The sequence below is a fragment of the Schistocerca nitens genome, chromosome 2 (assembly GCF_023898315.1).
Source record: "Schistocerca nitens isolate TAMUIC-IGC-003100 chromosome 2, iqSchNite1.1, whole genome shotgun sequence".
Lineage (NCBI taxonomy): Eukaryota > Metazoa > Arthropoda > Insecta > Orthoptera > Acrididae > Schistocerca > Schistocerca nitens.
Window position 1 is genome coordinate 626148612 of NC_064615.1, and position 23758 is coordinate 626172369.

Genomic DNA, 23758 nt, shown 5'->3' on the forward strand with positions numbered 1-23758 from the left:
ACCCAACTTTCCCTATAGCTTACCCCTATTTTTCCCAGGATTTCAAATATCTTGCTCCATTTTAAATTGTCTAATGCTTTCTCCAGGTTGACAAATCCTATGAATGTGTCTTGATTTTTCCTCAGTCTTGCTCCCATTACCAACCGCAATGTCAGAGGTGTCTCTGGTGCCTTTATCTTTCCGAAAGCCACACTGATCATCATCTAACAGATCCCTGATTTTTTCATTCTTCTGTATATTATTCTTGCCACCAACTTGGATGTATGAGTTGTTAAGCTGATTGTGCAACAGTTCATGCACTTGTCTTGTCTTCTCTTGCTATCTTCAGAGTTGTGTGGATGATGTTTCTCCAAAAGTGTGATGGTACATTTCCAGTCTCATACATTCTCCACACCAATATGAATAGTCATTTTGTTGCTACTTCTCCCAATGGTTTTAGAAATTCCAATGGAATGTTAGCTATCCCTTCCACCTTATTTGATCTTAAGTCTTCCAAAGCTCTTTTTAAATTCTGTTTCTAATACTGGATTGCCTATCTCTTCCCTGACAACTCCTGTTTCTTCTTCTATCACATCATAAGAAAAGTTTCCCCCCTTGTAGAGGTCTCCAATGTACTCTTTCCACCTATCTGCTCTCTCCTCTGCATTTAACAGTAGGTTTGCCAATGCACTCTTAATGTTACCTCCCTTGCTTTTAATTTCACCAGAAGTTGTTTTGAATTTTCTATATGCTCAGTCTGTCCTTCCAACAATCATTTCTTTTTGATTTCTTTTGAGTTTTTATGCAGCCCTTTTGCCTTTGCTTCCTTGCACTTCCCATTTATTTCATTGTTAAGTGGCTTGTATTTCTTCTGCACTCCTAAATTTCCTTGAACGTTTTTGTACTTCCTTCTTTGTTCAGTCACCTGAAGTATTTCATCTGTTATCCATGGTTTTTTCACAATGGCTTTCCTTGTACCTATGGTTTTCTTTCCAGTATCAGTGACTGCCCTTTTCAGAGATGTTCAATCCTCTTCAACTGCACAGCCCACTGAGCTATTCATTATTGCAGCATCTACAGTCTCAGAGAACTCCAAGAGTCTCTCTTCATTCCTTAGTATTTCCATATTCCCAATTCTTTGTGCATTGATTCTTCCCAACTAATCTCTTAATTTTCAGTGTAGTCTTCATCGTCATTAAATTGTGATCTGAGTTTATGTCTGGTCCTGGGTACACCTTACAACCCAATATCTGATTTTGGAATTTTTGCCTGACCATGATGTAATCTAACTGAAATATTCTCATTTCTGTTGGCCTTTTCCAAGCATTCCTCCCCCTCTACTGATGTCTGAACAGAGTATTTGCTATTACTAACTAATATCTACTGCAGAAATTAATCAGTCTTTCTCCTCTCTCATTTCTACTAAGAAGCCCATATTCTCCAGTAAGCCTTTCTTCTACTCCCTTCCCTTCAGCTGCATGCCGCCACTCATGACTATTACATTTTAATCTCTTGTTATGCACTCAATCACCAATTCAATATCCTCACATACTTTCTCTATCTCTTCACTCTCTGCTTGCGACATCAGCATATATACCTGAACTGTTGTTGTCTGTGTTGGTTTGCTGTCAGTTCTAATGAGAAGAACCCTAACAATGAACTGTTCACAGTAACTCACTTCTGCTCTACATTCCTATTCATAATGATCCTACTCTTATTATACCATTTTCTGCTGCTGATCAGAAATCCTTGTCTTCTTTCCATTTCACTTCACTGACCCCCACAATAACTAGATTGAGCCTTACCATTTCCCTTTTCAGATTTTCTGGCTTCTGTACAACATTCAAACTTCTACCATCTGACATCCTAACTCATAGAACATTGCCTTTTCATTACTTACTCAGTCTTTTTTTCATGGTCACTTCCCTCTTGGCAGCCCCCTGTTGATGATCCAAATGGGGGACTAGTTTGGAATATTTTGCCAATGACATTACCATGACACTTTTTTTCCAATTACAGCCCACAAGTCCTGTGGACACACATTATGTGTCTTTAATGCAGTGGTTTACACTGCCTTCTGCATTCTCATGTTGTTGATCATTGTTGATCCATCTATCTTTTAGGGGTAGTTCCCACACCAAGGACAATAGATTGCTCTGAACCTGTGTCATTTAATCCAATCTCTTTGATAAGGCCATAGGCAGAACAACGCCAGAAGCCATCGGCCACTGTTGTTGATGATTTTTATTCAAATTTAAGCAGTAGAGTGAGGTTCAAAACCAGGACTGAGGACACTTCGATTACTAAAAAACTGATAATAGCAGTTCTGTAGTGTCCCTGTATGTCTGGCTGGCAATCACACAGCATAACATATAATTAACTTCTAGAGTGGCTTTAACTACAGCTTACCTACTGGATCCAGATACTGAAGGTTATTGACAAATTCAGTTTATTGTTGTTCCAGCAGGGTCAGATTACCAAAGCTGGAATAATGATACCTCTTGAATCCACATTGAAAGTAACTAAGAAGCTGTATCTATGCTAAGATCCAGAAAAGGGTGGCTGTCCATCTAAATTTTTTCTTAAACAGCTCGTGAGGGCAGCACTATAATAGCCACAAGAGCATGTATGCTTTTTCCTCTATTTCTAAAGGAGGATTCAAATAACACAAGGAAAATTCCTGGTCTTATATCTGTAAAGTACCACAATGTGCTGTAATACACCCTATCACGACCTTGTGATGGGCCACGGGCTGCAAATAATGAAAATCCAGCTCCTTAATGGATAAGAGATAGTCGTATGCCTCTTTAATGGTGGGAGTAATCATACAAACCTTTCACTCAATGACAACTTGGTGGCTCTAGAAAACTGGATCCTGATTGACAGTGTGGTAATGCTAGCACTGTCTGGGCTATGTCTGACAGGTTGGTCTTGAGATTTTAATATTATTGGACACCTCTTACCTCTCCCTGAAATCCTCCTGATGCTCTCAATACAAATGCATTGTTGGTGCAATTGTTCGTAGTGCTCATGACCTCAGCTTCCTTCCATTTATAATATGTTGATATCTGGCCTTCCTTCTTGAAAAGCTGCAAGGTTATTCAGGTGGCCAGGTGTTTGAATTGAGGCAGACTCTGTTACCTGCTCCTGACAGAATCTGTCACTGCACCACTGAACTTGTTCTCAACAGCTCTACACTGAGTGAAAATCAGATAGGGGATCCAGATATTTCAAGCATTAAAATACCCACACAAGAGGCAGTAGATTTCTATAGTTTGTGGAACTTTTTGATCAAGCTAGTAATTGCTTCCTAGTCTACCTGTTGATGGAGGGAATATATAGTGAAGATACGGTGCATATACATTTTGGTAACCCACCAGTATTTTAATTTCTCTTTAGACAAGAGTCCATTATGTCTCTGCAAGAAACAGCACCTTTGCTATAATTCAAGGTGTTATGTAGCTCTATTTCAATGACATAATCTCTAGATATTTAGCTTCTTAGAATCTAGTTATCACTGTGAAGTTGGTGTTTGTGCTTATAAGTCCTGTCTTTTAAAAGACTTTCTGAGAAGAAGATTGTGTTCTGCACTCCTTACTGAATATCACTTTAGTTATGTCAAATGGAGCTGATTATGTTGTTGCTGAGAGTTAAAGAAGAAGAGTTGAAAAGTTTGATCTCAATCACACAAGAAGCTAGAGGCTTACAAGTCAACTAAGACAGAGCCCCATGCACCAGAGCTAGTAGAGTAGAGTATAGTAGAGCTTTATTGCTCCTGGTAATCATATAGTACACAAATAGTACATTATGATGTAGGAAAAGTCAATGTAAACAAAATATAATATTAAATTTGCATTAATTTCATTATTTCTACATTAAATGATCACTGAGTTACAATATACAGAGCAAATATTATACAAAAAATAAAGAGTAGATATTTTAAAGCAGAAAGAGCATGTACTGTACTGGCAGATTAATATTCATATTACAGCAACATTTACATGGTAAATCATGATGAGTCAAATATGCCTTAGCAGTTGACTTGAAATTTGCTAGTTCATTTATTGATGTAATTTGTGGGGGACGTTTATTATAAATAACTTTCCCATAATACATGGTTCTTTTTTTATTCAGGGTGGTGTTGATGGGCTCTAAATGAAAGTTTCCTTTTTGCCTGGTGTTATAGGAGTGGAGATTTTCATTTTTCTAAAAGAGAGTGGGATTTTCGATTGAATATTTTTTCACAAACAGTGTTATCTCATACATGTATATTCATGGAAGTGGAAGGATTTCTAGCTTTTTAAAGAGTGGTCTACAGGTTTTGTTCCATTTTACACTTTCCATTATTCTTATAATTCTTTTCTGTAGCCTAAAGAGCTGTTGGCTAAGAGAAGAGTTACCCCAGAAAATAATTTCATATTTCAGTTGTGAGTATAAATAGGCATAATACACAGTTTTCAGAGAATCTTTGTTGCAGCATCCCTCTAATATTCTCATTAAGTAGTATGTAGTGCTTAATTTCTTACAGACTTTTTCAATATGCGTCCCACTTTCAACATTATCTTGGAGCCATACGACCAAGAACTTAACGTTGTCTACATTCTGAAGATCTTTGTCAGATATCTGAATCTGGACAGTTTGCTCACCTTTTTTCACATTATAGAAATTTAGTGCCATTGTCTTACCTGCATTTATTACCAATTTGTTGTGAGTGAATCAGTTTTCAATATTGTTCAGTGTCTCTGTTGTAGACTTCTGAATCATTTCCAGTTCTTTCCCATTCACTAGCTCACTTGTATCATCAGAAAACTGGATGATGTTCTCGCAGAATTTGTTTAGGTCATTCACATATAACAGAAATATAAGAGGTCCCAAGACTGAGCCCGGTGGCACTCCACATTCAATGGTTTCATAGTTTGAATAGTGTTGAGTATGATGAAATTTTGATTTTGGACTTCAACCACTTGTTTTCAACCACTTAGGTATGACTTTATCCAGTTGTTAGATGTTCCTCTAATCCCCATGTTGTCAAGCTTAGGCAATAGTTCTCTGTTATCTATGATATGAAAAGCCTTAGAGAGATCTAGACATATTCCAATTACATTTTCACTATTATCTAGTTTCTGAAGTACTTCAGTTAATAGTCCAAAAATTGCTGTATCAGTTGATCGGCCTTTCCTGACACCTTTTTGTGCTGTGGATAGATTTTGTGCTCTTCTAGAAAATCTACTACTCTTCTATGATTTTTGAGAAGGCAGATAGTAGTAGAGCAATGGGCCTGTAGTTATCCACTTCATCCTTTCTACTTCTTTTGAATAGTGGTTTGAACTTAGCTGTTTCTAGGCATGATGGGAAAATTCAGGTTCGAAAGTAACTATTGAAAAGGTGAGCTAATGTTTCAGTAATGAGATCTCCACATTTTTTTAAAATAAGGGTGTCTGGGATGCCGTCTATTCCAGTGGAATGATTCACTTTTAAAGTTCTGATAACTGACAGGACTTCTTACTGGGTTGTTGGAAAGAGAAACAGTGAAGTAGGGTTTATGTTGGTATTTACAGATAATACTGGACAGTTTGTATCGCAAGGTTTGACTTCAGCAATTAATTTCTCTCTTATATTGCTAAAATAAGTATTGAACACTTTGCTATTTCTTTAGGATCATTAATTTCTTTGCCATTACAATTCAATTTAATACTGGAATTTTGAGGAGAAACATTGTCAGTTTGCTGTTTCACTAAACTCCATACAGCTTTCATTTTGTTATTGGGATTATTTATATAGCAGTCATTTGCCATTACCTTAGCTTCTTTGATCACTTTTTTACATATCATTTTATAATTCTTGAAATATGCAAGGAATTCATTGGATACTGTGGAAGACTTGGTGATCTCATATAATCTTCATTTTTCAGCACATAACTTTTTTATACCTGTTATCAACCAGCAATTTTTTTCTGTTAAGCCTACTACACTTGATTTTCTGATTTTTAGCTGGAAATGACATGTTAAAATAATGTGTAAATATATTCATTAATATGCTGAACTTCTCATCTGTGTTTTTGTATCTTTACATTTTAGTCCATGTTTCCTCCTTTAGTAAATTCCTAAGGTATCATAACACAATTGAGATGTGGCAGGTGCCTCAGATAATGGCCACTAATGAGTGTTTTGCCTCAACAGCCATCCACCCAACCAGAGCGTAGCATATCTTGAAATGGAGGTGACGTTTTTGAGAGATCTGTACTCCTCTTGATATTGTAATTACACTAATTAAGAGGCACAGTTAAGTGAGTGCTGAGATCTTGTTGTGAGCAAAAATAATTAACTTTTAATGTTATATCATGCACCTGAAGTGTTAACCTGTAAACCTATTTTTTTGGCTCATAAATAACAAAAATTCGTATAGTGTAAGGTATGTTAAGTGACTTAATTATATTTTTCAGCTTTTAATCTGTGTTGCAATGCCTGATGAGTGTGGATGTTGTCTTAGAGTAGTCAAAGAGGGAGTGGTATGTGTAGGCTTTGGGTTGGAATTTCACTGGGTTGACTGTAGAGGGGAACTGAATGGGGAACAGAGTGAATCTCTGCCATGAAACTGCAGTCTCTGGAGGAAAGACAAGAGAATCGCTGAACACAAGAAAAGAGTGGTGCCCCTCAGACTAAATTAGAAAATGTGAAATCTGAACTAGATTGGTTGAAGTGGGAAAAAAATTGTGGAAACAGTGAAGGGGAACAGTTCTTCAAGTTCTTATTCCACATTTAAGCTTACAGTATTGAATAAATTTGATTTGTTACATGACAAAGGATGGGAAGAGCCTCATCCAACTGTAGGTCACAGTACAAAGCAGCAGACTTCTAGCAAAGAAGCTCAGTGTATGTTGGTACCAAAAGAAAATAGGAAGAATTAAACCTTGGTGCCAAGAACTAGCCACTGGAGGGGTGTAGGCCAAATGCTACAGAGAAAATTAGGAACAGGGTACCACATCACAAGTATTGTGAAGCCAACTGACAAACTTAGCCATGTAACAGAAGACAGGAAATCTGTGTGAATATTTTGGTAAACACTATCAGGTTATTGAATAGGCTGAAGCAGGGATGATATTTGGTGTGATGTCACATGTGCTAGACTGCTGTTGAAATTGCTCATCAATATTTTATAAAGTTTTAGTCTTCAGTTAATTATTTTAAAGTTTATTTGTGTTAATATTTGCTATAAAAGTAACTTATTAGTGGATTTTCATTAATCTTAGTTTTTCTTGCTGTGTTATTGACTCAAATGGTCTGTTATTCATGAGTGTGCTTACATCGTTTGTCCAAGCCTCATGCCTCAGTAGTGTGTTTACATATTGCGGCATGCAGCTGCAGCTGAAGTGGTTATAAAGCTAAGTACTGACAAAGTTATTTGTGCATTGTTATACAGTTATTTAATTTAATAGTTTTCAGCAGTGTTTTATGCTGTTTGTGGCAAAATAACGCTTTAATAAACTTTTGGAAACATTCGCTCATTGTGTTTTTTAGAGTTTTCTGTGTGTAGAAGTCATTTAGTAAATTTCATCCTTTAGTTTTCAGCTGATGTTTCTTATTGTTTTTAGTGAAATATTTCAGTAAATTTCAATTCAGTGCTTTAACTTCATTGAGTGTTCCAGTGGCTGCTAATAATTTTGTGAAGTTTTGTCAGTATTGGTATTACTTGTGGTTCAGTAGTATTAATATAAGTAGTTGATTTCTTTATAGAGAGAGAATTTTGACACCGCTATTGTTTGTTCTATAAATAGTTCCACTGTGTAACTGAACTTAGGTAATGTAGACACACAGTTTTTTCAGTAACTGTAAATTTTACCATGAGTGAGAAGTGTGGGCTCTGTTGTAGGTTGTTGAGTAGTGGGTTATGGTGTGGGATTTGTTCAAAGTACTTTCACTGGGGGGAATGCAGTGGGGAAGCCAGTGGACATTCTAGCGAGATCCTCTCCTGGGAATGCAGAATCTGTAGTAGAAATAAGTTGATAGAGGAGTGAACTGGCAGTTGGCAAGAAGGCAGCTAGGAGTAGGAGGTATTCTGACAGTTATACATTGTGTATATGCAATTTATTTGACCTGCTGTCAGAGTTGAGTGGAGAGGAGCCTCTTGTAGCTGTAGGTGTAGGGAACATGCAGCAGTTCTCAGCAGTTAGGAGGCCTAGGTCACCTGCCAAATCTAACAGAAAGAAGAAGGTCCTGCTGCTAGGTAGTTTGTATGGTAGAGGTGTGGGCCAGCAGTTGCAGGAAGTATTGGGGAGTAAGTACCAAGCCACCAGCATTGTGATGCCTAGTGTAGGGTGGGATTAGGGGACTGACAGCATAGGGGAGCTATGTAGGAATTTTATGGAGGAGGATCAGATAGTGATAGTGGGTGGAGCAGGGAACAGTCTTGATAGGGATGGGGAATATGATGTAGGTGGTGACCTGGTAAATATAGCTACTCAAACTGGTTACACTAGTGTGCATTTCGTGCAACTGATTCAGCATCATGATCAGCCTCATCTTAATGCAGCTGTTAAGTGCATTAACATGGGGCTGGAGTACGCCCTGATGGCAGATGGCATGGGCCACATTTCAGTGGTGCCAGTTGAGTCTATCAGTAGATCGGATTTCACTAGGCAAGGCCTGCACCTTAATAGGTATGGGAATGGGAGGCTGGCAAAGCTTATAGGTGACAGTGTAGCGGGTGGTGGTAGGATCACTCATGGAAAAATTCCTGTAGTAGTTGGTGTTAGAGCTGCACATTTTCTAAATTGAAGTCAGCTGATAGGTATACCTGCTTAAAGGAATTCCCTCTAACTAAGGGCTCACCTTCAGAGGATGTCATGTTTCCAAGTAGAGAAGGAATTAGCATATTTCATCAAAATATGTTCGTGAACTGCTTATAGATGTTGACTCTGAAATTATTGGTATATTGGAGCGCCACTTAAATAGTTTAACAATTCAGAGGCTTCCTTTACCAGGATACAGGTTAGCTGGCTGTTTTTCAAGCAGTTCCTTGCGGGGTGCGGTTGTGGCCATGTACATAAAAAACAGTATTCCATTTGAGTCCATAGACATATCACGACACAACACTGAACAGATATTTGAATGTTGTGCAGGGGCAGTTGAATTTAATGAAACTAAACTTCTAATTGTTGTTGTTTATAGGTCCCCTAACTCTGACTTCAGAGCATTTCTGCTCAAGCTAGAGAGGGTTCTTGTTCACTCTGTAGGAAGTACCAGAAATTAGTTCTATGCGGTGACTTCAGTATAAATTTTGTATATTATGGTGTAAGACAGAGGATGTTGGTGGTCTCCTAAATTCATACGATCTGATGCAGACTGTGTTTTTTCCAACTAGGTTGCAGGGGAACAGTAGCACAGCCATACACAATATCTTTATTCATTCTTCATTCCTAGATTGGCATTCTGTTAGTAAAGGGGGAATGGCCTTTCAGACCATGATGCACAAATTTTGACACTAAAAGGCTTTTGTACTAAAAAAAATGTCACATATAATTACAAACTATGTAGGAAAGTTAATCAAACAGCAATAGAGAATTTTTTAAACCTCAACAAAGAACAAGAGTGGCAGGATGTTTATAGTGCCGATAACATAGATGACAAATGAAATGCTTTCCATAACACATTTCTCATGCTCTTTGAGAGTTGCTTTCCATTACAGCATTCTAAACAGGGTACTAGCAGTAAAAGGCAGCCTGGGTGGCTGACTAGTGGGATAAGGATATCATGTAGAACAAAGTGGGAATTATATCAAAATGTTAGAATCAGTCACAATCAAGCTACAGTAGCCCATTACAAACAGTACTTTAAGGTGCTTAAAAAAGTTATTAGGAAGGCATAGAGTATGTTGTATGCAAATAGAATAGCTAATTCACAGGATAAAATTGAAACCATGTGGTCAGTTGTGAAGCAGCACAACGTCAACAATATAGAGCCAGTTTGTAGTAAAAATATTTCTGTTACTGATAAATCAGATATATGTACAGTATTTAAGAATCATTTTCTGAGCATTGCTGGTGAATTAAATAAAAATTTCGTTTCTACAGGAAATCATGTAACTTTCTTGGGAACTGTGTTTCTGAGACTGATGTCTGAAATACTCCTCTGTGATACAGAATACTGAGGTACAGTACTGCACATGTTAGCCCTGTATTTAGCCATATTTGTAATTTTTCCCTTAGGAATGTTTAGTTTCCTGAACGATTAAAGTATTTTTATTTATTTATTTCATGTTCCATAGATCCAGTTAGTGAGTCAATCACAAGGATATGGAATGTGTCAAATTGTACAGGTTTCAATTTAAACTTACAATAAATACAAGGGCAATTCAGTGCCAAATTGTACATAGTTTAAGTAAGAACAGTTCTGCAAGGTTTGCAGGAGAGCTTCTGTGAAGTTTGGAAAGTAGGAGACGAGGTACTGGTGGAAGTAAAGCTGTGAGGACAGGGCATGAGTCGTGCTTGGGTAGCTCAGATGGTAGAGCACTTGCCCGCGAAAGGCAAAGGTCTCGAGTTCGAGTCTCGGTCCGGCACAAAGTTTTAATCTGCCAGGAAGTTTCATATCAGCACACACTCCACTGCAGAGTGAAAATCTCATTCTGGAAACAACCCCCAGGCTGTGGCTAAGCTATGTCTCCGCAATATCCTTTCTTACAGGAGTGCTAGTTCTGCAAGGTTCACAGGAAAGCTTCTGTGAAGTTTGGAAAGCAGGAGACGAAGTACTGGCAAAAGTAAAGCTGTAAGGACTGGGGGTGAGTCGTGCTTGGGTAGCTCAGATGGTAGAGCACTTTCCCACAAAAGGCAAAGGTTCCGAGTTTGAGTCTCAGTCTGGCACACACTTTTAATCTGCCAGGAAGCTTCATATCAGCGCATACTGCGCTGCAGAGTCAAAATCTCATTCTGGAATCATGAAAAAAGGTTGTATACATGTAAGAAGCCTGGAGATACTAGAAGGTATCAGATAGATTATATAATGGTAAGACAGAGATTTAGGAACCAGGTTTTAAATTTTAAGACATTTCCAGGGGCAGATGTGGACTCTGACCAAAATCTATTGGTTATGAACTGTAGATTAAAACTGAAAACTGCAAAAAAGTGGGAATTTAATGAGATGGGACCTGGATAAACTGACTAAACCAGAGGTTGTACAGAGTTTCAGAGAGAGCATAAGGCAACAATTGACAAGAATGGGGGAAAGAAATACAGTAGAAGAAGAATGGGTAGCTCTGAGGGATGAAGTAGTGAAGGCATCAGAGGATCAAGTAGGTAAAAAGATGAGGGCTTGTAGAAATCCTTGGGTAACAGAACAAATATTGAATTTAATGGATGAAAGGAGAAAATATAAAAATGCAGTAAATGAAGCAGGCAAAAAGGAATACAAACGTCTCAAAAATGAGATCGACAGAAAGTGCAAAATGGTTAAGCAGGGATGGCTAGAGGACAAATGTAAGGATGTACAGGCTTATCTCACTAGGGGTAAAGTAGATACTGCCTACAGGAAAATTAAAGAGACCTTTGGAGAAAAGAGAACCACTTGTATGAATATCAAGAGTTCAGATGGAAACCCAGTTCTAAGCAAAGAAGGGAAAGCAGAAAGGTGGAAATAGTATATAGAGGGTCTATACAAGGGTGATGTACTTAAGGGCAATATTATGGAAATGGAAGAGGATATTAGATGAAGATGAAATGGGAGATATGATACTGTGGGAAGAGTTTGACAGAGCACTGAAAGACCTAAGCCGAAACGAGGACCCGGGAGTAGACAACATTCCATTAGAACTACTGACAGCCTTGGGAGAGCCAGCCCTGACAAAGCTCTACCATCTGGTGAGCAAAATGTATGAGACAGGCAAAATACCCTCTGACTTCAAGAACAATATATTAATTCCAATCCCAAAGAAAGCAGGTGTTGACAGATGTGAAAATTACCGAACTATCAGTTTAATAAGCCATGGTTGCAATATACTAACATGAATTCTTTACAGACGAATGGAAAAACTGGTAGACGCCGACCTCGGGGAAGATCAGTTTGGATTCTGTAGAAACGTTGGAACACATGAGGCAATTCAGACCCTACGACTTATCTTAGAAGCAAGTTTAAGAAAAGGCAAACCTACGTTTCTAGCATTTGTTGACTTAGAGAAAGCTTTTGACAATGTTGACTGGAATACTCTCTCAAATTCTGAAGGTGGCAGGGGTAAAATACAGTGAGCGAAAGGCTCTTTACAATTTGTACAGAAACCTGATGGCAGTTATAAGGGTCGAGGGGCATGAAAGGGAGGCAGTGGTTGGGAAGGGAGTGAGAAATGTTTGTAGCCTATCCCCGATGTTATTCAATCTGTATATTGAGCAAGCAGTAAAGGAAACAAAAGAAAAATTTGGAGTAGGTATTAAAATCCATGGAGAAGAAATTAAAACTTTGCAGTTCGCCGATGACATTGTAATTCTGTCAGAGACAGCAAAGGACTTGGAAGACCAGTTGAATGGAAATGGACAGTGTCTTGAAAGGAGGATATAAGATGAACATCAACAAAAGCAAAACAAGGATAATGGAATGTAGTCAAATTAAGTCGGGTGATGCTGAGGGAATTAGATTAGGAAATGAGACACTTAAAGTAGTAAAAGAGTTTTGCTATTTGGGGAACAAAATAACTGATGATGGTCGAAGTAGAGAGGATATAAAATGTAGACTGGCAATGGCAAGGAAAGCTTTTCTGAAGAAGAGAAAGTTGTAAACATTGAGTATAGATTTAAGTGTCAGGAAGTCATTTCTGGAAGTATTTGTATGGAGTGTAGCCATGTATGGAAGTGAAACATGGACGATAATGAGTTTCGACAAGAAGAGAATAGAAGCTTTTGAAATGTGGTGCTACAGAAGAATGCTGAAGATTAGATGGGTAGATCACATAACTAATGAGGAGGTATTGAATAGAATTGGGGAGAAGAGGAGTTTGTGGCATAACTTGACTAGAAGAAGGGATTGGTTGGTAAGACATGTTCTCAGGCATCAAGGGATCACCAATTTAGTATTGGAGGGCAGCAAGGAGGGTAAAAATCATAGTGGGAGACCAAGAGATGAATACTCTAAGCAGATTCACAAGGATGTAGGCTGCAGTATGTACTGCTGCTTGCACAGGATAGAGTAGCATGAAGAGCTGAATCAAACCAGTCTCAGGACTGAAGATCACAACAACAACAACAGCAGCAGTAATCCACTCATTATCAAATCGAAACTGAAGAGTGACTCCTCCTGTTCTCTTGAGGAGTTCCTTGAAAAATTAAGCTGATTCTTGTTGTATTCTTGATTGTGTTTACTTAAACTTACAGCTTGTCTTTTTTGGGTTCATAAACATTTTATTTTTATCTGTTATTACTTTTATGTTGTAATTTCATGTACTGACACATTCCATGACCTTGGAGATTTGCTTCTCAATTTGGCCCTACAGAACTTGACATGTAAATAAATGAATAAATAAAGGGAGCAGCTTAGATAAGGACAGTAATTACAGCATTAGCGATGGATGAAGTATGTATAGCAACTACACATGCAAATGAGATTTTGTGAATGTCATATAGTGTCGTAACCAAGCTTGGTTTAACTCTGCTGAGAGTTGTGTGAGTCCTGAGTTCTGCAGGCTGATGCTGAATGGAATGAAGTCTCTTATGAGTGCAGCACCTACTGCTACAGTTAGGAGATGTGGATATACTAGACATGGCCTACACCTGAGTAGGAGAGGGAAAGATAAGCTGTTGAACTTCTTGCAGAAAATATTTGGAGGGGGGGGGGGGGGGAGTGAGATGGAAGGGGATCATCACATAAACCATTATCCCTGTGGTTACTGGAGTCAGAGAGGTACCGTTTTTAGGTTAGAACCATGATTCAGGCACCCTGTTCTGAAAGAAGTCAGAATAACATAAGAACCCCATAAAAGGCTTAAGAATGCATTGAAAAGTAAGGTTAGCTTATTTCATTAAAATATTAGATGGTTGAGGGATAGGGTGGAACAATTTCTTGTCTGTTTGGAAAATTCAGAGAGCTCTGAAAAGTTAGACATCCTGTGCCTACCTGAGAACCACATAACCAGAGGGTTAGGTAAGTTACATATAAAAGATTACAGTCTAGCAGCTTACTCATGCAGAAATAATGTGGGGAAAAGAGCAGTTGTCACATATATTAAGACAGCACACAAGTTCAAAAACATTGAGACAAGTAGATTTTGCAGTAGTCAGTAAATAGTAGTGTGTGCTTGAGAATTATACTGAAAAATAGAAATAGTTCACTTTGAATTGTAACTGTATGTATAGATGCCCACTGGGAAATTTTCAACAGTTTATGAGGAATATTGATTCCTTACTACACAATCTGTCAGACAGCAGCAAGCAGTTAATGGTCTCTAGTAACATCAGTGCAGATTTTCTACAAAATTCTGATAGGAAAATTGATCTGGAAATCTTATTTGGATCCTACAATCTGATCTCAGTACTTACATTTCCCACATGAATGAATCAAGACAGTAGGAACCTAATTGATAATATTTCTTTGGTGAAGCTCAAAGCAAGAAAATGACTCTTTACCCTGAAACAAATGCTCTCTCTGATCATGATGCACAGTTAGTTAGGATAAATGCAATAGTGCCTTACAGTATGGATATTCTTTAGTGGAAATCAGAATAATGAATGACTCCAGAACAAATTTTTTTTAAGAATAGTCTAAAAGAAATGATATGGGACAGAATTGATAAAGAACCAAATGCTAATATAAAATTTAATTTATTCAATGGTATATTCATGTCATTATTTGAAAATACCTTTCATCATAAGCTAATCAGAAGGGATGTTAAACAGCCATGTAAAAAGCCTTGGATCACTAGAGGGATTAAAATATGTTGTGCAAGGAAAAGGTAAAAACTAGTGTTGGCAATAACAAGTACAGGTACTGCAGTAGTTGCACACTAAAAAGCTACTCAAAATTACTAAAAAACATTATTTAAAAATTGGGAGACATGTACATGATGTCTGAAATAAGTGATTAAACAACAACCTTAATGCTAGATGGAATGTAGTGAAATGAAAGACAGGACAGCCAGCCACAAGGTAACATCAGCCACAAGATAACATCACTACTGAACTGAATGGAAGAGCATAAATGATGGGTCATAGGTAGCAAATATATGTAATAATCATTTCTTAAACACAATACAAAGTATAAGGACAAATAGTTGAAGAGGAAAATCACAGCAGTTTGCTGAAAAAGCAACTGTCATAAAATTCAATCATACAAATGTAACACAAATTTCTCCTTCTGAAATTAAAAAAATTATATATTCTCTCAAAAATAAGATCTCATCTGGTTTTGATGGTGTTTCCAGTAAAGTACTAAAGATTTGTTCACATGTAATAAGTTCAGTCTTATCTTAAATACATACTGCATTACTAAATCAAGGTATTTTTTGAGAGAGACTGAAATATGCCATTGTCAAATCCATTTTTAAGAAACTTGATAAGAGAGATGTCAGTAACTACCAAACTGTTTCACTGCTCACATCATTTTCCAACATTTTTTAGAAGGTGATGTATTCTAGAATAGTATCTCACCTGAGCAACAATAATATCCTCAGTAAATCACTGTTTGAATTTCAGAAGAGTTAATCTACTGAAAATGTCATTTACATATTCACTCACCAAATTTTACAAGCATTAAACAATAAAACAGTGCCATTTGTTATTTTCTGCAACCTATCTAAAACATCTGATTGAGCGAATCACAGTATTATGCAAGGTAATTGAAAGTTTATGGGATTGATGGTATAGCTAACCAACAGACAACATCATATCTAACCAAAATAATGCAGAAAGTTGTACTTTGTAATTCAACCAATGCAGTCTGGGGACATTATTCTGACTGGGAAGAAATCTTGTATGGGGTTCTCCAAGGCTCACTCTTAGGTCCACCACTGTTCCTCATATAAATGTAAACAATGTTCCATCTAATATACAACAAGCAGAACTAGGTCTTTTCTCAGATGACACTAGTATTGTAATCAATCCAAGCATCCCTCAAAAAACAGAAGAAATGGTAAATAATGTTCTTAAAAGTATCATTGAGTGGTTTTCTGTTGATGACTTTACCCTCAGTGTTAAAAATTTACATATTGCATTACATTGTAGTAATAATTATCACAAGTGTTGGCTATTTCACATTAGCTTACATTTTTTCAACAAGCATTTTTCAGAGTACTGCCATTTCTTGAATTTCTAGCTTTCCATGTTTTATTAGTATCAGTCCCATACATTCACTTGCTAATATTCATAACTTAAACTGTTTATTTTTTCTTGTTTTTGAGCTGTAGAGTTAGGACTATAACATTAACAATGCTCTTATTTTCCACATAACCCGAATGTTTGCATATATGCTAGTAATTAGAGTTTATTGTTACTGATCAATACTATCCATTCTACATCTGTTTTCCTTTTATCCCCATTTACTCATAATATTTATCATTTTCCTTCCACTTCACTTCTAGATACAATTTAGATTTTGATTCTTGTCTCTGACCAGTACAAATACCTAAAGTCCTTACCAGTTTCCAACAGTTTCTTGTCTTGCATTCTCCCATGGAAATTTGTCCTCACCCCTTTCCCTATTCTTCTCTGCCTTTCACTCTTCACTAGCTCTTGCTGCCACAAGGGATCATAAGTCTCTCCAAAATTACCCTCATTAGTCTTTTTCGTCCTTTCCCCTTTCTAGGAAATAGTCTAGTCTCATCCTTCACTTACTAACCATTCCCCTTCATAACTAAAATTACTGTGCAGAACTAGATATTGTAATAATTATTGCAGAAACTTACAAATTGCTCTCACAATGTTGACACTAGCCTTGCTTATTAAAACACTAAAATGTCATTTGAATCTATTCAAGGTGTTATATTCACAGACTGCTCAGTGCACCAGATCATGTTCATCATTTTCACCATTACACAAATAATTGTTTATCAGAAGGTAAACAAACTTTTACTGCTGAACCGTAGTTATAAAACAGCTACTGATTTAACATTTGTTGAACTCACCCCTGATATTGGAACATTCTTCAATTGTTCCTCTGCTACATAACCATATATTTCAGAAGAACTATGGATAGTAGGAAGAATTTCCTTAGGTACTTGCATATACCTATAAAACATAAAATGATTGTAGTAGTTTCCATTATTTTTAAATCTAAAACATTTCTTTATTACGTGTTACAATTCACTACAATTTATATGCTACACTGTACTGCAAATATGAACAAATAAGCGAAAAAGAAAATTAAAATTTTAGTTGAAGTTTCTAAACTGAAAATCCTGATCTTGCATATTCACATAAATGAATAATATGGGTATAAAAATGTAAGGTTGTGAGGGGAGGAATCTAGCTATGCTGAATGTAAGTGCATTTATTGTGTTCAGCAGCAAGTTACACAGAACCCTCAAAGGAAAGAGCACTGTCCACAAATGACAAGAATTTGGGTTCAAGTAACAACCCAGCATACAGTAGACATATTGATTGGTTGGGAAGTTTCAAAATAGCACACACTCCACTGCAGGTTGAAATCAGTCCCATAGACTGTGGCTACAGCATTTCTCTGTAACCTTCTTCCCTCCAGAAGTGTTACTGCAGCAAGATATGCTGTCTTTGGTGAAGACTGGATGTGGGGACTAAACAGTGTGGTCGTCAGCACCCTTTCTCAGGGTCATGGTATTGTATTGATGTATCAGTAGTTACCCTTATTAAAAAGTGGTATGGATGTATCAATAGTTACTCTTGTTAAAGTGAAAAAGCAAAGGCCTTTTAACACTAACACAGTAAAAAAAAGGTAAAAAAGAGAATTCACATAACCTCTCCTGCCTGTCTATTCATATGACTGGAAAGTAGAAGAGAGGTAATAGCAGAAGTGAAGTTGAGGGAAGACTATGAGTCACATTCCTGTTAAGTCAGATATCAGCAAGAACACTGCCCATTAAGGGAAGGTTCCAGGTTTGAGTCCTGGTGTGGTACACAGTTTTAATCTGTCAGGAAATTTTAAAGGAAATACAAATTTGAAAGGAAATAATAAACAAGTAATAATGGCAATGAGTGTGGGGTAAATAAACAGTGGTGTTCTGGGACAAGAGAAGCAGTAAGAGTACTGTCATCAAAATTGTGAAAACCGCGAGATGAGCAAATGTGCATCACGGGTACAGTATGCCTTAAGCAATACTCAGTAACTGGTTGCTACTACATGACATTCTTCCAGTGAGCTTGCTACTGTGGATTTATCACAGAACTAAAACCAGAGAGCTGAAATATGGGGAAGAGAACTGACAGTCACTTTACATCATAGGTCCTATACACATGACTGACCACCATGATGGATTACAACAACAGGTTGTGGTTTTGGATTTATTGTCAGGATAATAAGAAAGGTACAGGCGTTACAAATAAGATTCCTTTACACTAACAGTTAACAATATGCCAATGACACAACTGAGTGTTAAGAGAGCAACCTCTGAGATATCAAGTTGACTTGGTTGTTACTATCTTACTGTCATGCAGTGTCCTTCTGGAATACACTGAGTTACTTTTCAAACTATGCTGTAGTAAATAATGGTTTTCACTGAGGGTGAAAGAAACAAGCACAAACAGCATATAGTAACAGCCTCAGAACATTTTTTTTCTATATACAAAGAAAAGTATGAATTGAGAACTAATGAATGAAAAACAAACTCTATTAGTACACTGGCAAGATGTTCACATTCCACTTGGCATCAGCAATGTAATATATTCTGTAAAGTAACCAGCAATTACCAAGAAAAGTTAATCAAAACAGCAGACCATTAGATGGGTGTGTGATTGCTTTGTACATCATACATGTGAGCAAATCACAGTTATCAGTTACTGATCGCTTGGAAATCTGGCCAAACTATGGAACACATGGGATCTGTGTAGCAATATGGCTGTGATTCTATTGTCTAATTACTGCTAATTACTGCAGGGTTGTGTAGTTTAGTTTCACTTTTTTTTGCCCTTGTTGAGTAAGAACTTTACATGAGAGTTTATAGTTATTCAGAGACCAAGAACCACACTGAACAGTGAGGTGAGGCTGTAGTTTCCAAATACATTAAGAAGTAATATCAAAATAAAAAGAATTGGCACCTCCAATTTTGGAGTGATTAGCATTTTGAAACTTTTGTTGCAGAAGTAAAATTGGTTGGGAGTTCATAATAATAGTTGCAATACGCTGGGCACCATATGATGATTATGAGGTATTTGGGAAACAGTTACAGGGATTTTTAAGTTATAAATGGAATGACACACGGTAATACTAAGTGGACATTTTAATTTAAATGTTCATGGCAGCTACACTCAAATCCCTTGTCATTTCATAAAATCCAACTGTCCTTCACACAATTTATACGAAGAGTTATGGTAATCAGCAATGCCACTATTGGAAACATTTCTACAGAAACACAAGGTCCCAAAACAAACTGTGTAAATATTCACAGTTAAACTATAGGACTAATGAATGAAAAAGAAACTGAGAACTAATAAATGAAGAATGAATTGTATTAGGACACTAGAAAGATGTATATAGCCTACTTCACACTAGTGAAAAATGTAAACTTTCACAGCTGGAAATGTCACAATCAATAAAATGTTCTGTCCTGTTATGCTGTGATTGAATGGATTTCACATTAAAACCCAATGTTTTGTCCCCATCTGCAGAGGACATTTTCAAGGGGGGCCGTAACTTCTTTGAATGTCCAATTCACATCCTGGCTCACTACTGACTGCAGCAAAATTCCTCTTCTGCATACTTCAGCACAGTGGTGTGACATCATCACGTTTTGGATACCTTTGCACAATTGGCCATTGACGACTCCCATCATCCACTATTGCTATCACCCCACGGTAACACCAGAATCCAGATGTAATTCAATTTCATGCCCTCCTCCTTCCTACTGAAATTCTTGGGGTGTTTTACAATCTCTCTGGCCTCTCTGTATAGCCTTTCATGGTATCCACTTGTGTCTATCAGTTCTTGAGTCCTACGAAAATGAATATGTTGGTTTCCTGGCTGCAAAGCATGTTCTGCAACAGCTTATTTGTCAATCTCATCCTCTTCTAGTCATTTCTTGAGAATTCTTTGTGTAGTGCCCACATACCCCCACCCCACCAACTACACAGAATCCTATAAATTCCTGCTTTTCCCATTTGGTGAGCACCCTTCACTGATTTTAGGTGATACTGTATCTTGCAGATGGGTTTGTAGATTACCATGATGTTCCACTTTTTCAAGATTTTTCCTATGTGGTCAGTAAAGTCCTTAACAGAAGGCAGGAAATCTTTCGATATAACTGATGCTTGAGTATTTCTATGATTTCTGTGTGGTGGTCTTAATGTTCTTTTTACCTCAGCAAACAAATAACCATTCTTGAGCAATGCTTTAGTTCTGCTTCAAGTAGCTCTGCTTCGCTGATGTTTCTTACTCTATCCATCAACGTTTTTATGATGTCTCACTTTTGTTGTGGGTGATGGTTCAAATCCTGGTGTAGGTAACGGTCTGTGTGCGTGGGTTTTCAGTAAGCTGTATGGCCCAAGCTACCATCTTCTTTCTTGAAAACTAGCACAACAAGAAAATTTAATCTTCTGCCTGCCTTCTCCTTCTCAATGGTAAACTGAATCTTCAGCTTGATCCTGTTGAAACGTTTGTGAAAACAACCTAGTTGCTCTCTACCATGCCACCACAAAACAAACGTGTCATCTACACACTGGAACCAAACATTCAGTTTCTTGTTCACAGAGTCTAATGCCTGCTCCTCAAATTTTTCCACAAAAAAATTCATTATAACTAAGCTTAAGGAGCTACCCATAGTGACACCATCTGTCCGTTCATAGAATAATTGTTCCATTTGAGATATGTGGTTGTGAGACAATATTTAAACAGTTCTGCAATATCAGGAGGAGAGATACGATTCAGCTGTTGCAACACTTCATTGAGTGGAACCATAGTGAATCACAATACCACATCAAAACTAACTAACATGTGCTCTGGATGGACTACTATGGCATTTAAATTAGTGATAAAATGTGCCAATCCCCCTTGCAAATCTCCTCCACAGATGGGGATGAGACATTGGGTTTTAATGTGAAATCCATTTGACCATTATATAATAGCCCAGAATATTTCATTCATTGTGATTGGTGAAAAATGTAATATATTCTGGAAAGGAACTGGCAATTCCCAAGAAAACTGTTTTGGAACAGGTTTAATAAATAACAAGTCTCTCTCTCTCTCTCTCTCTCTCTCTCTCTCTCTCTCTCTCTCTCTCTCTCTCTCTCTTTTTCCCCAGGTATTCATGGAGATAAGGAGATCAGCTGACACTGCTGCTGAACATAGCAGTTCATTTTCCATGGCAGAACTTCCCCCCACAATGGCATTCGTAATACTGGTTACAATTACTTGGCAAATGACTCACATGTGGCAGTAGTCAAGGTGAGCGACCAAATGCAGCAATATTGCTTGTGATAGTTCGCTGTGACATGTCGCTTGTATTTGGAGGCCTTTATTTAATGCCTTCCTGGGTGGAGCTCCAGTCCTGAACCGCAATGAAGTTAGCCACAGGGCTATGAGGCATGCAATCCAGCTGTGACAGCACAGCTGCAATGTAGTACTGTCACTTAGCAGATGGATAGCAGGCAGGGAGATGTATTCATGGATTTACACACAACATTCTAAATAGTATGTAACTAAGCTGGAAAACATTTGATGATAAGGTTTCTAGCTGTCATTACACTGTTCCAGGCTATTTTATCACAAAAAAATGATTGTCCACTGTCAATTTTCTCACAGACTTAAAAGTCACTCAATCAGTGTTGTAATCCACACACCAACAGCTTTACCCCACACTTGCATCAAAGACAATCACTATTTTCTTGCTCTACATTGTGTCACGCCTTGCAAATGGTATGTGCTGGATAGCCTTTTCCTGTTCATTGAAAACAGCCTCTGTTGTGGAACGATTTTTTTCTTCCCACGTATTTCTGTTTTCAAAATGAGCTGCTTATTGTTATGACTGTGAAATGCAGTTAATGTTGTGTTAAAAGAAAGCTGTATGTTTCTTGAAAACAATCAGTTCACTAGCTGTAGGGATATCATTCATTAAGCCTAACAGTTCAGTAGTGATTCTGTCTTTTCATTCCTTCAAGGCCACAGGGTTCTTACAGGTGTGATATTCAATGACTTGCACCAGTATTTCTTCTCATTTATTCAGTGCCAAAAGATTCTCATTGATTGCGACAAGTGTACCATCATTTTCTGTGGATGCCAGAGGCTGAAAATAATAGGCATTCATTTGGTATATGTTTGCAAATGTTACAACGCACATTAAAATCGACATGTCACAAAATATCTATGGGTGCAAGTTTTGTGCTCAGGACACATCAGTTTGCAGTTGCATTCCATGTAGCTGCTTTTGGTCAAATAAGCTTTTGTAACTTCGGGGGCAGATGGCACTTCCTAACCACTATACCCCTGTACAGTGAGGTCCTTGTCCATTGCTCCACTTGATTTATGCCTGTAATGAATATCTACATGCCACTCAAACAATTTGTGTTTAACAAAAGACACTAGCTCAAAAACAACTTCACCAAGATGCTTATCAAGTTTCCCCTCCAGATAAACTTATTTCAAAGTGTGACACATTCTTTTTATGTGCACATTTGTGTTCAGCCCAGCATACAGTCTGTGGCAATGCATCCAGCAATGCATGTAATGGAAACACTTCTCCAGAAGGTAAGTGAAAAACTCAGTAGTATACGAATTGCCCTCTAAGGTTACTAATACAACAGGAAGCATAATTTCAAACGTAAGATGTCTGCTTCCTGTAACAATGTCCTCAGAATCTTGTACATTTGTCCAGGCCTTGCCTACATGGCATGGGGAATAAAGTCTTATTTTCAGAGCTCCCACTGAAACTTGCCACGCATTAAAGAAAACTGACACGAAAACTTTTGGTGAAACTACTGCAACCTAGGTTTTTATTTGCAAAATAAGTATTTTTGATCATTCTATTTGATATGAGGAAGGCACATGGAAATCCTTGTCTCATACTATCAAACACCAATAATGTCATCAGTTCAAAATCATGATTATTGTTTATATGAGCCCATCTATGCAAATCCAGTCATTCCTGTACTTCTTCCAAATTCCTCCCCCTGCATTGTTCATCATAATTAACAAAAAATTTGTATTTTCATCTTCAGATGCAGCTCCTTAATTGTGTTCTGCCGTCTTGTAAAATAACACGCATGGGCTATTACCTCCTCCAACTTCATGCACACGACTCAACACTGGTAGAATAATGTGAGGCCAAGCAACTTTCATTTTTATAGTCCCGTCTTGTTAACAGATTAATTCTTTCAAGTTTGAAGTCAGAAATTAAGTCTCATATTTTATCTAGTATGGCAAGGATGGTGCTTTTATTGGCAAAATTCAGTGCTTTAATTTTCTTTTCTGTTTTGTGAATCCCAACTGACACAAGGTGATACAATTTTGACACAACATGATTCATCTACATTTTTGATGTACATTAAAAAATTTTATTGCTGCACTGTAATTGGTGCAGTCTAGTGCCTTTACTTTTAGAGACAAAATTCCCATATCAATGATATGCATAATAATATCTTATACTGTTGTCAGCAGCTGAATCTGAGCCATATTTCATAAACATTTGCTGTGTA

General features: G+C 37.4%; 1 protein-coding gene across 1 annotated transcript in view; it reads right to left on the reverse strand.

The window, feature by feature from the left end:
* LOC126235210 (glycerol kinase-like) overlaps positions 1 to 23758 on the reverse strand; it is a 197799-nt gene that overhangs the window by 132874 nt on the left and 41167 nt on the right. Inside the window, exon 5 of the mRNA XM_049943941.1 lies at positions 17068 to 17170. Within this exon, the coding sequence (XP_049799898.1) occupies positions 17068 to 17170 (103 nt within the window). The remainder of the gene's footprint in view (positions 1 to 17067; positions 17171 to 23758) is intronic.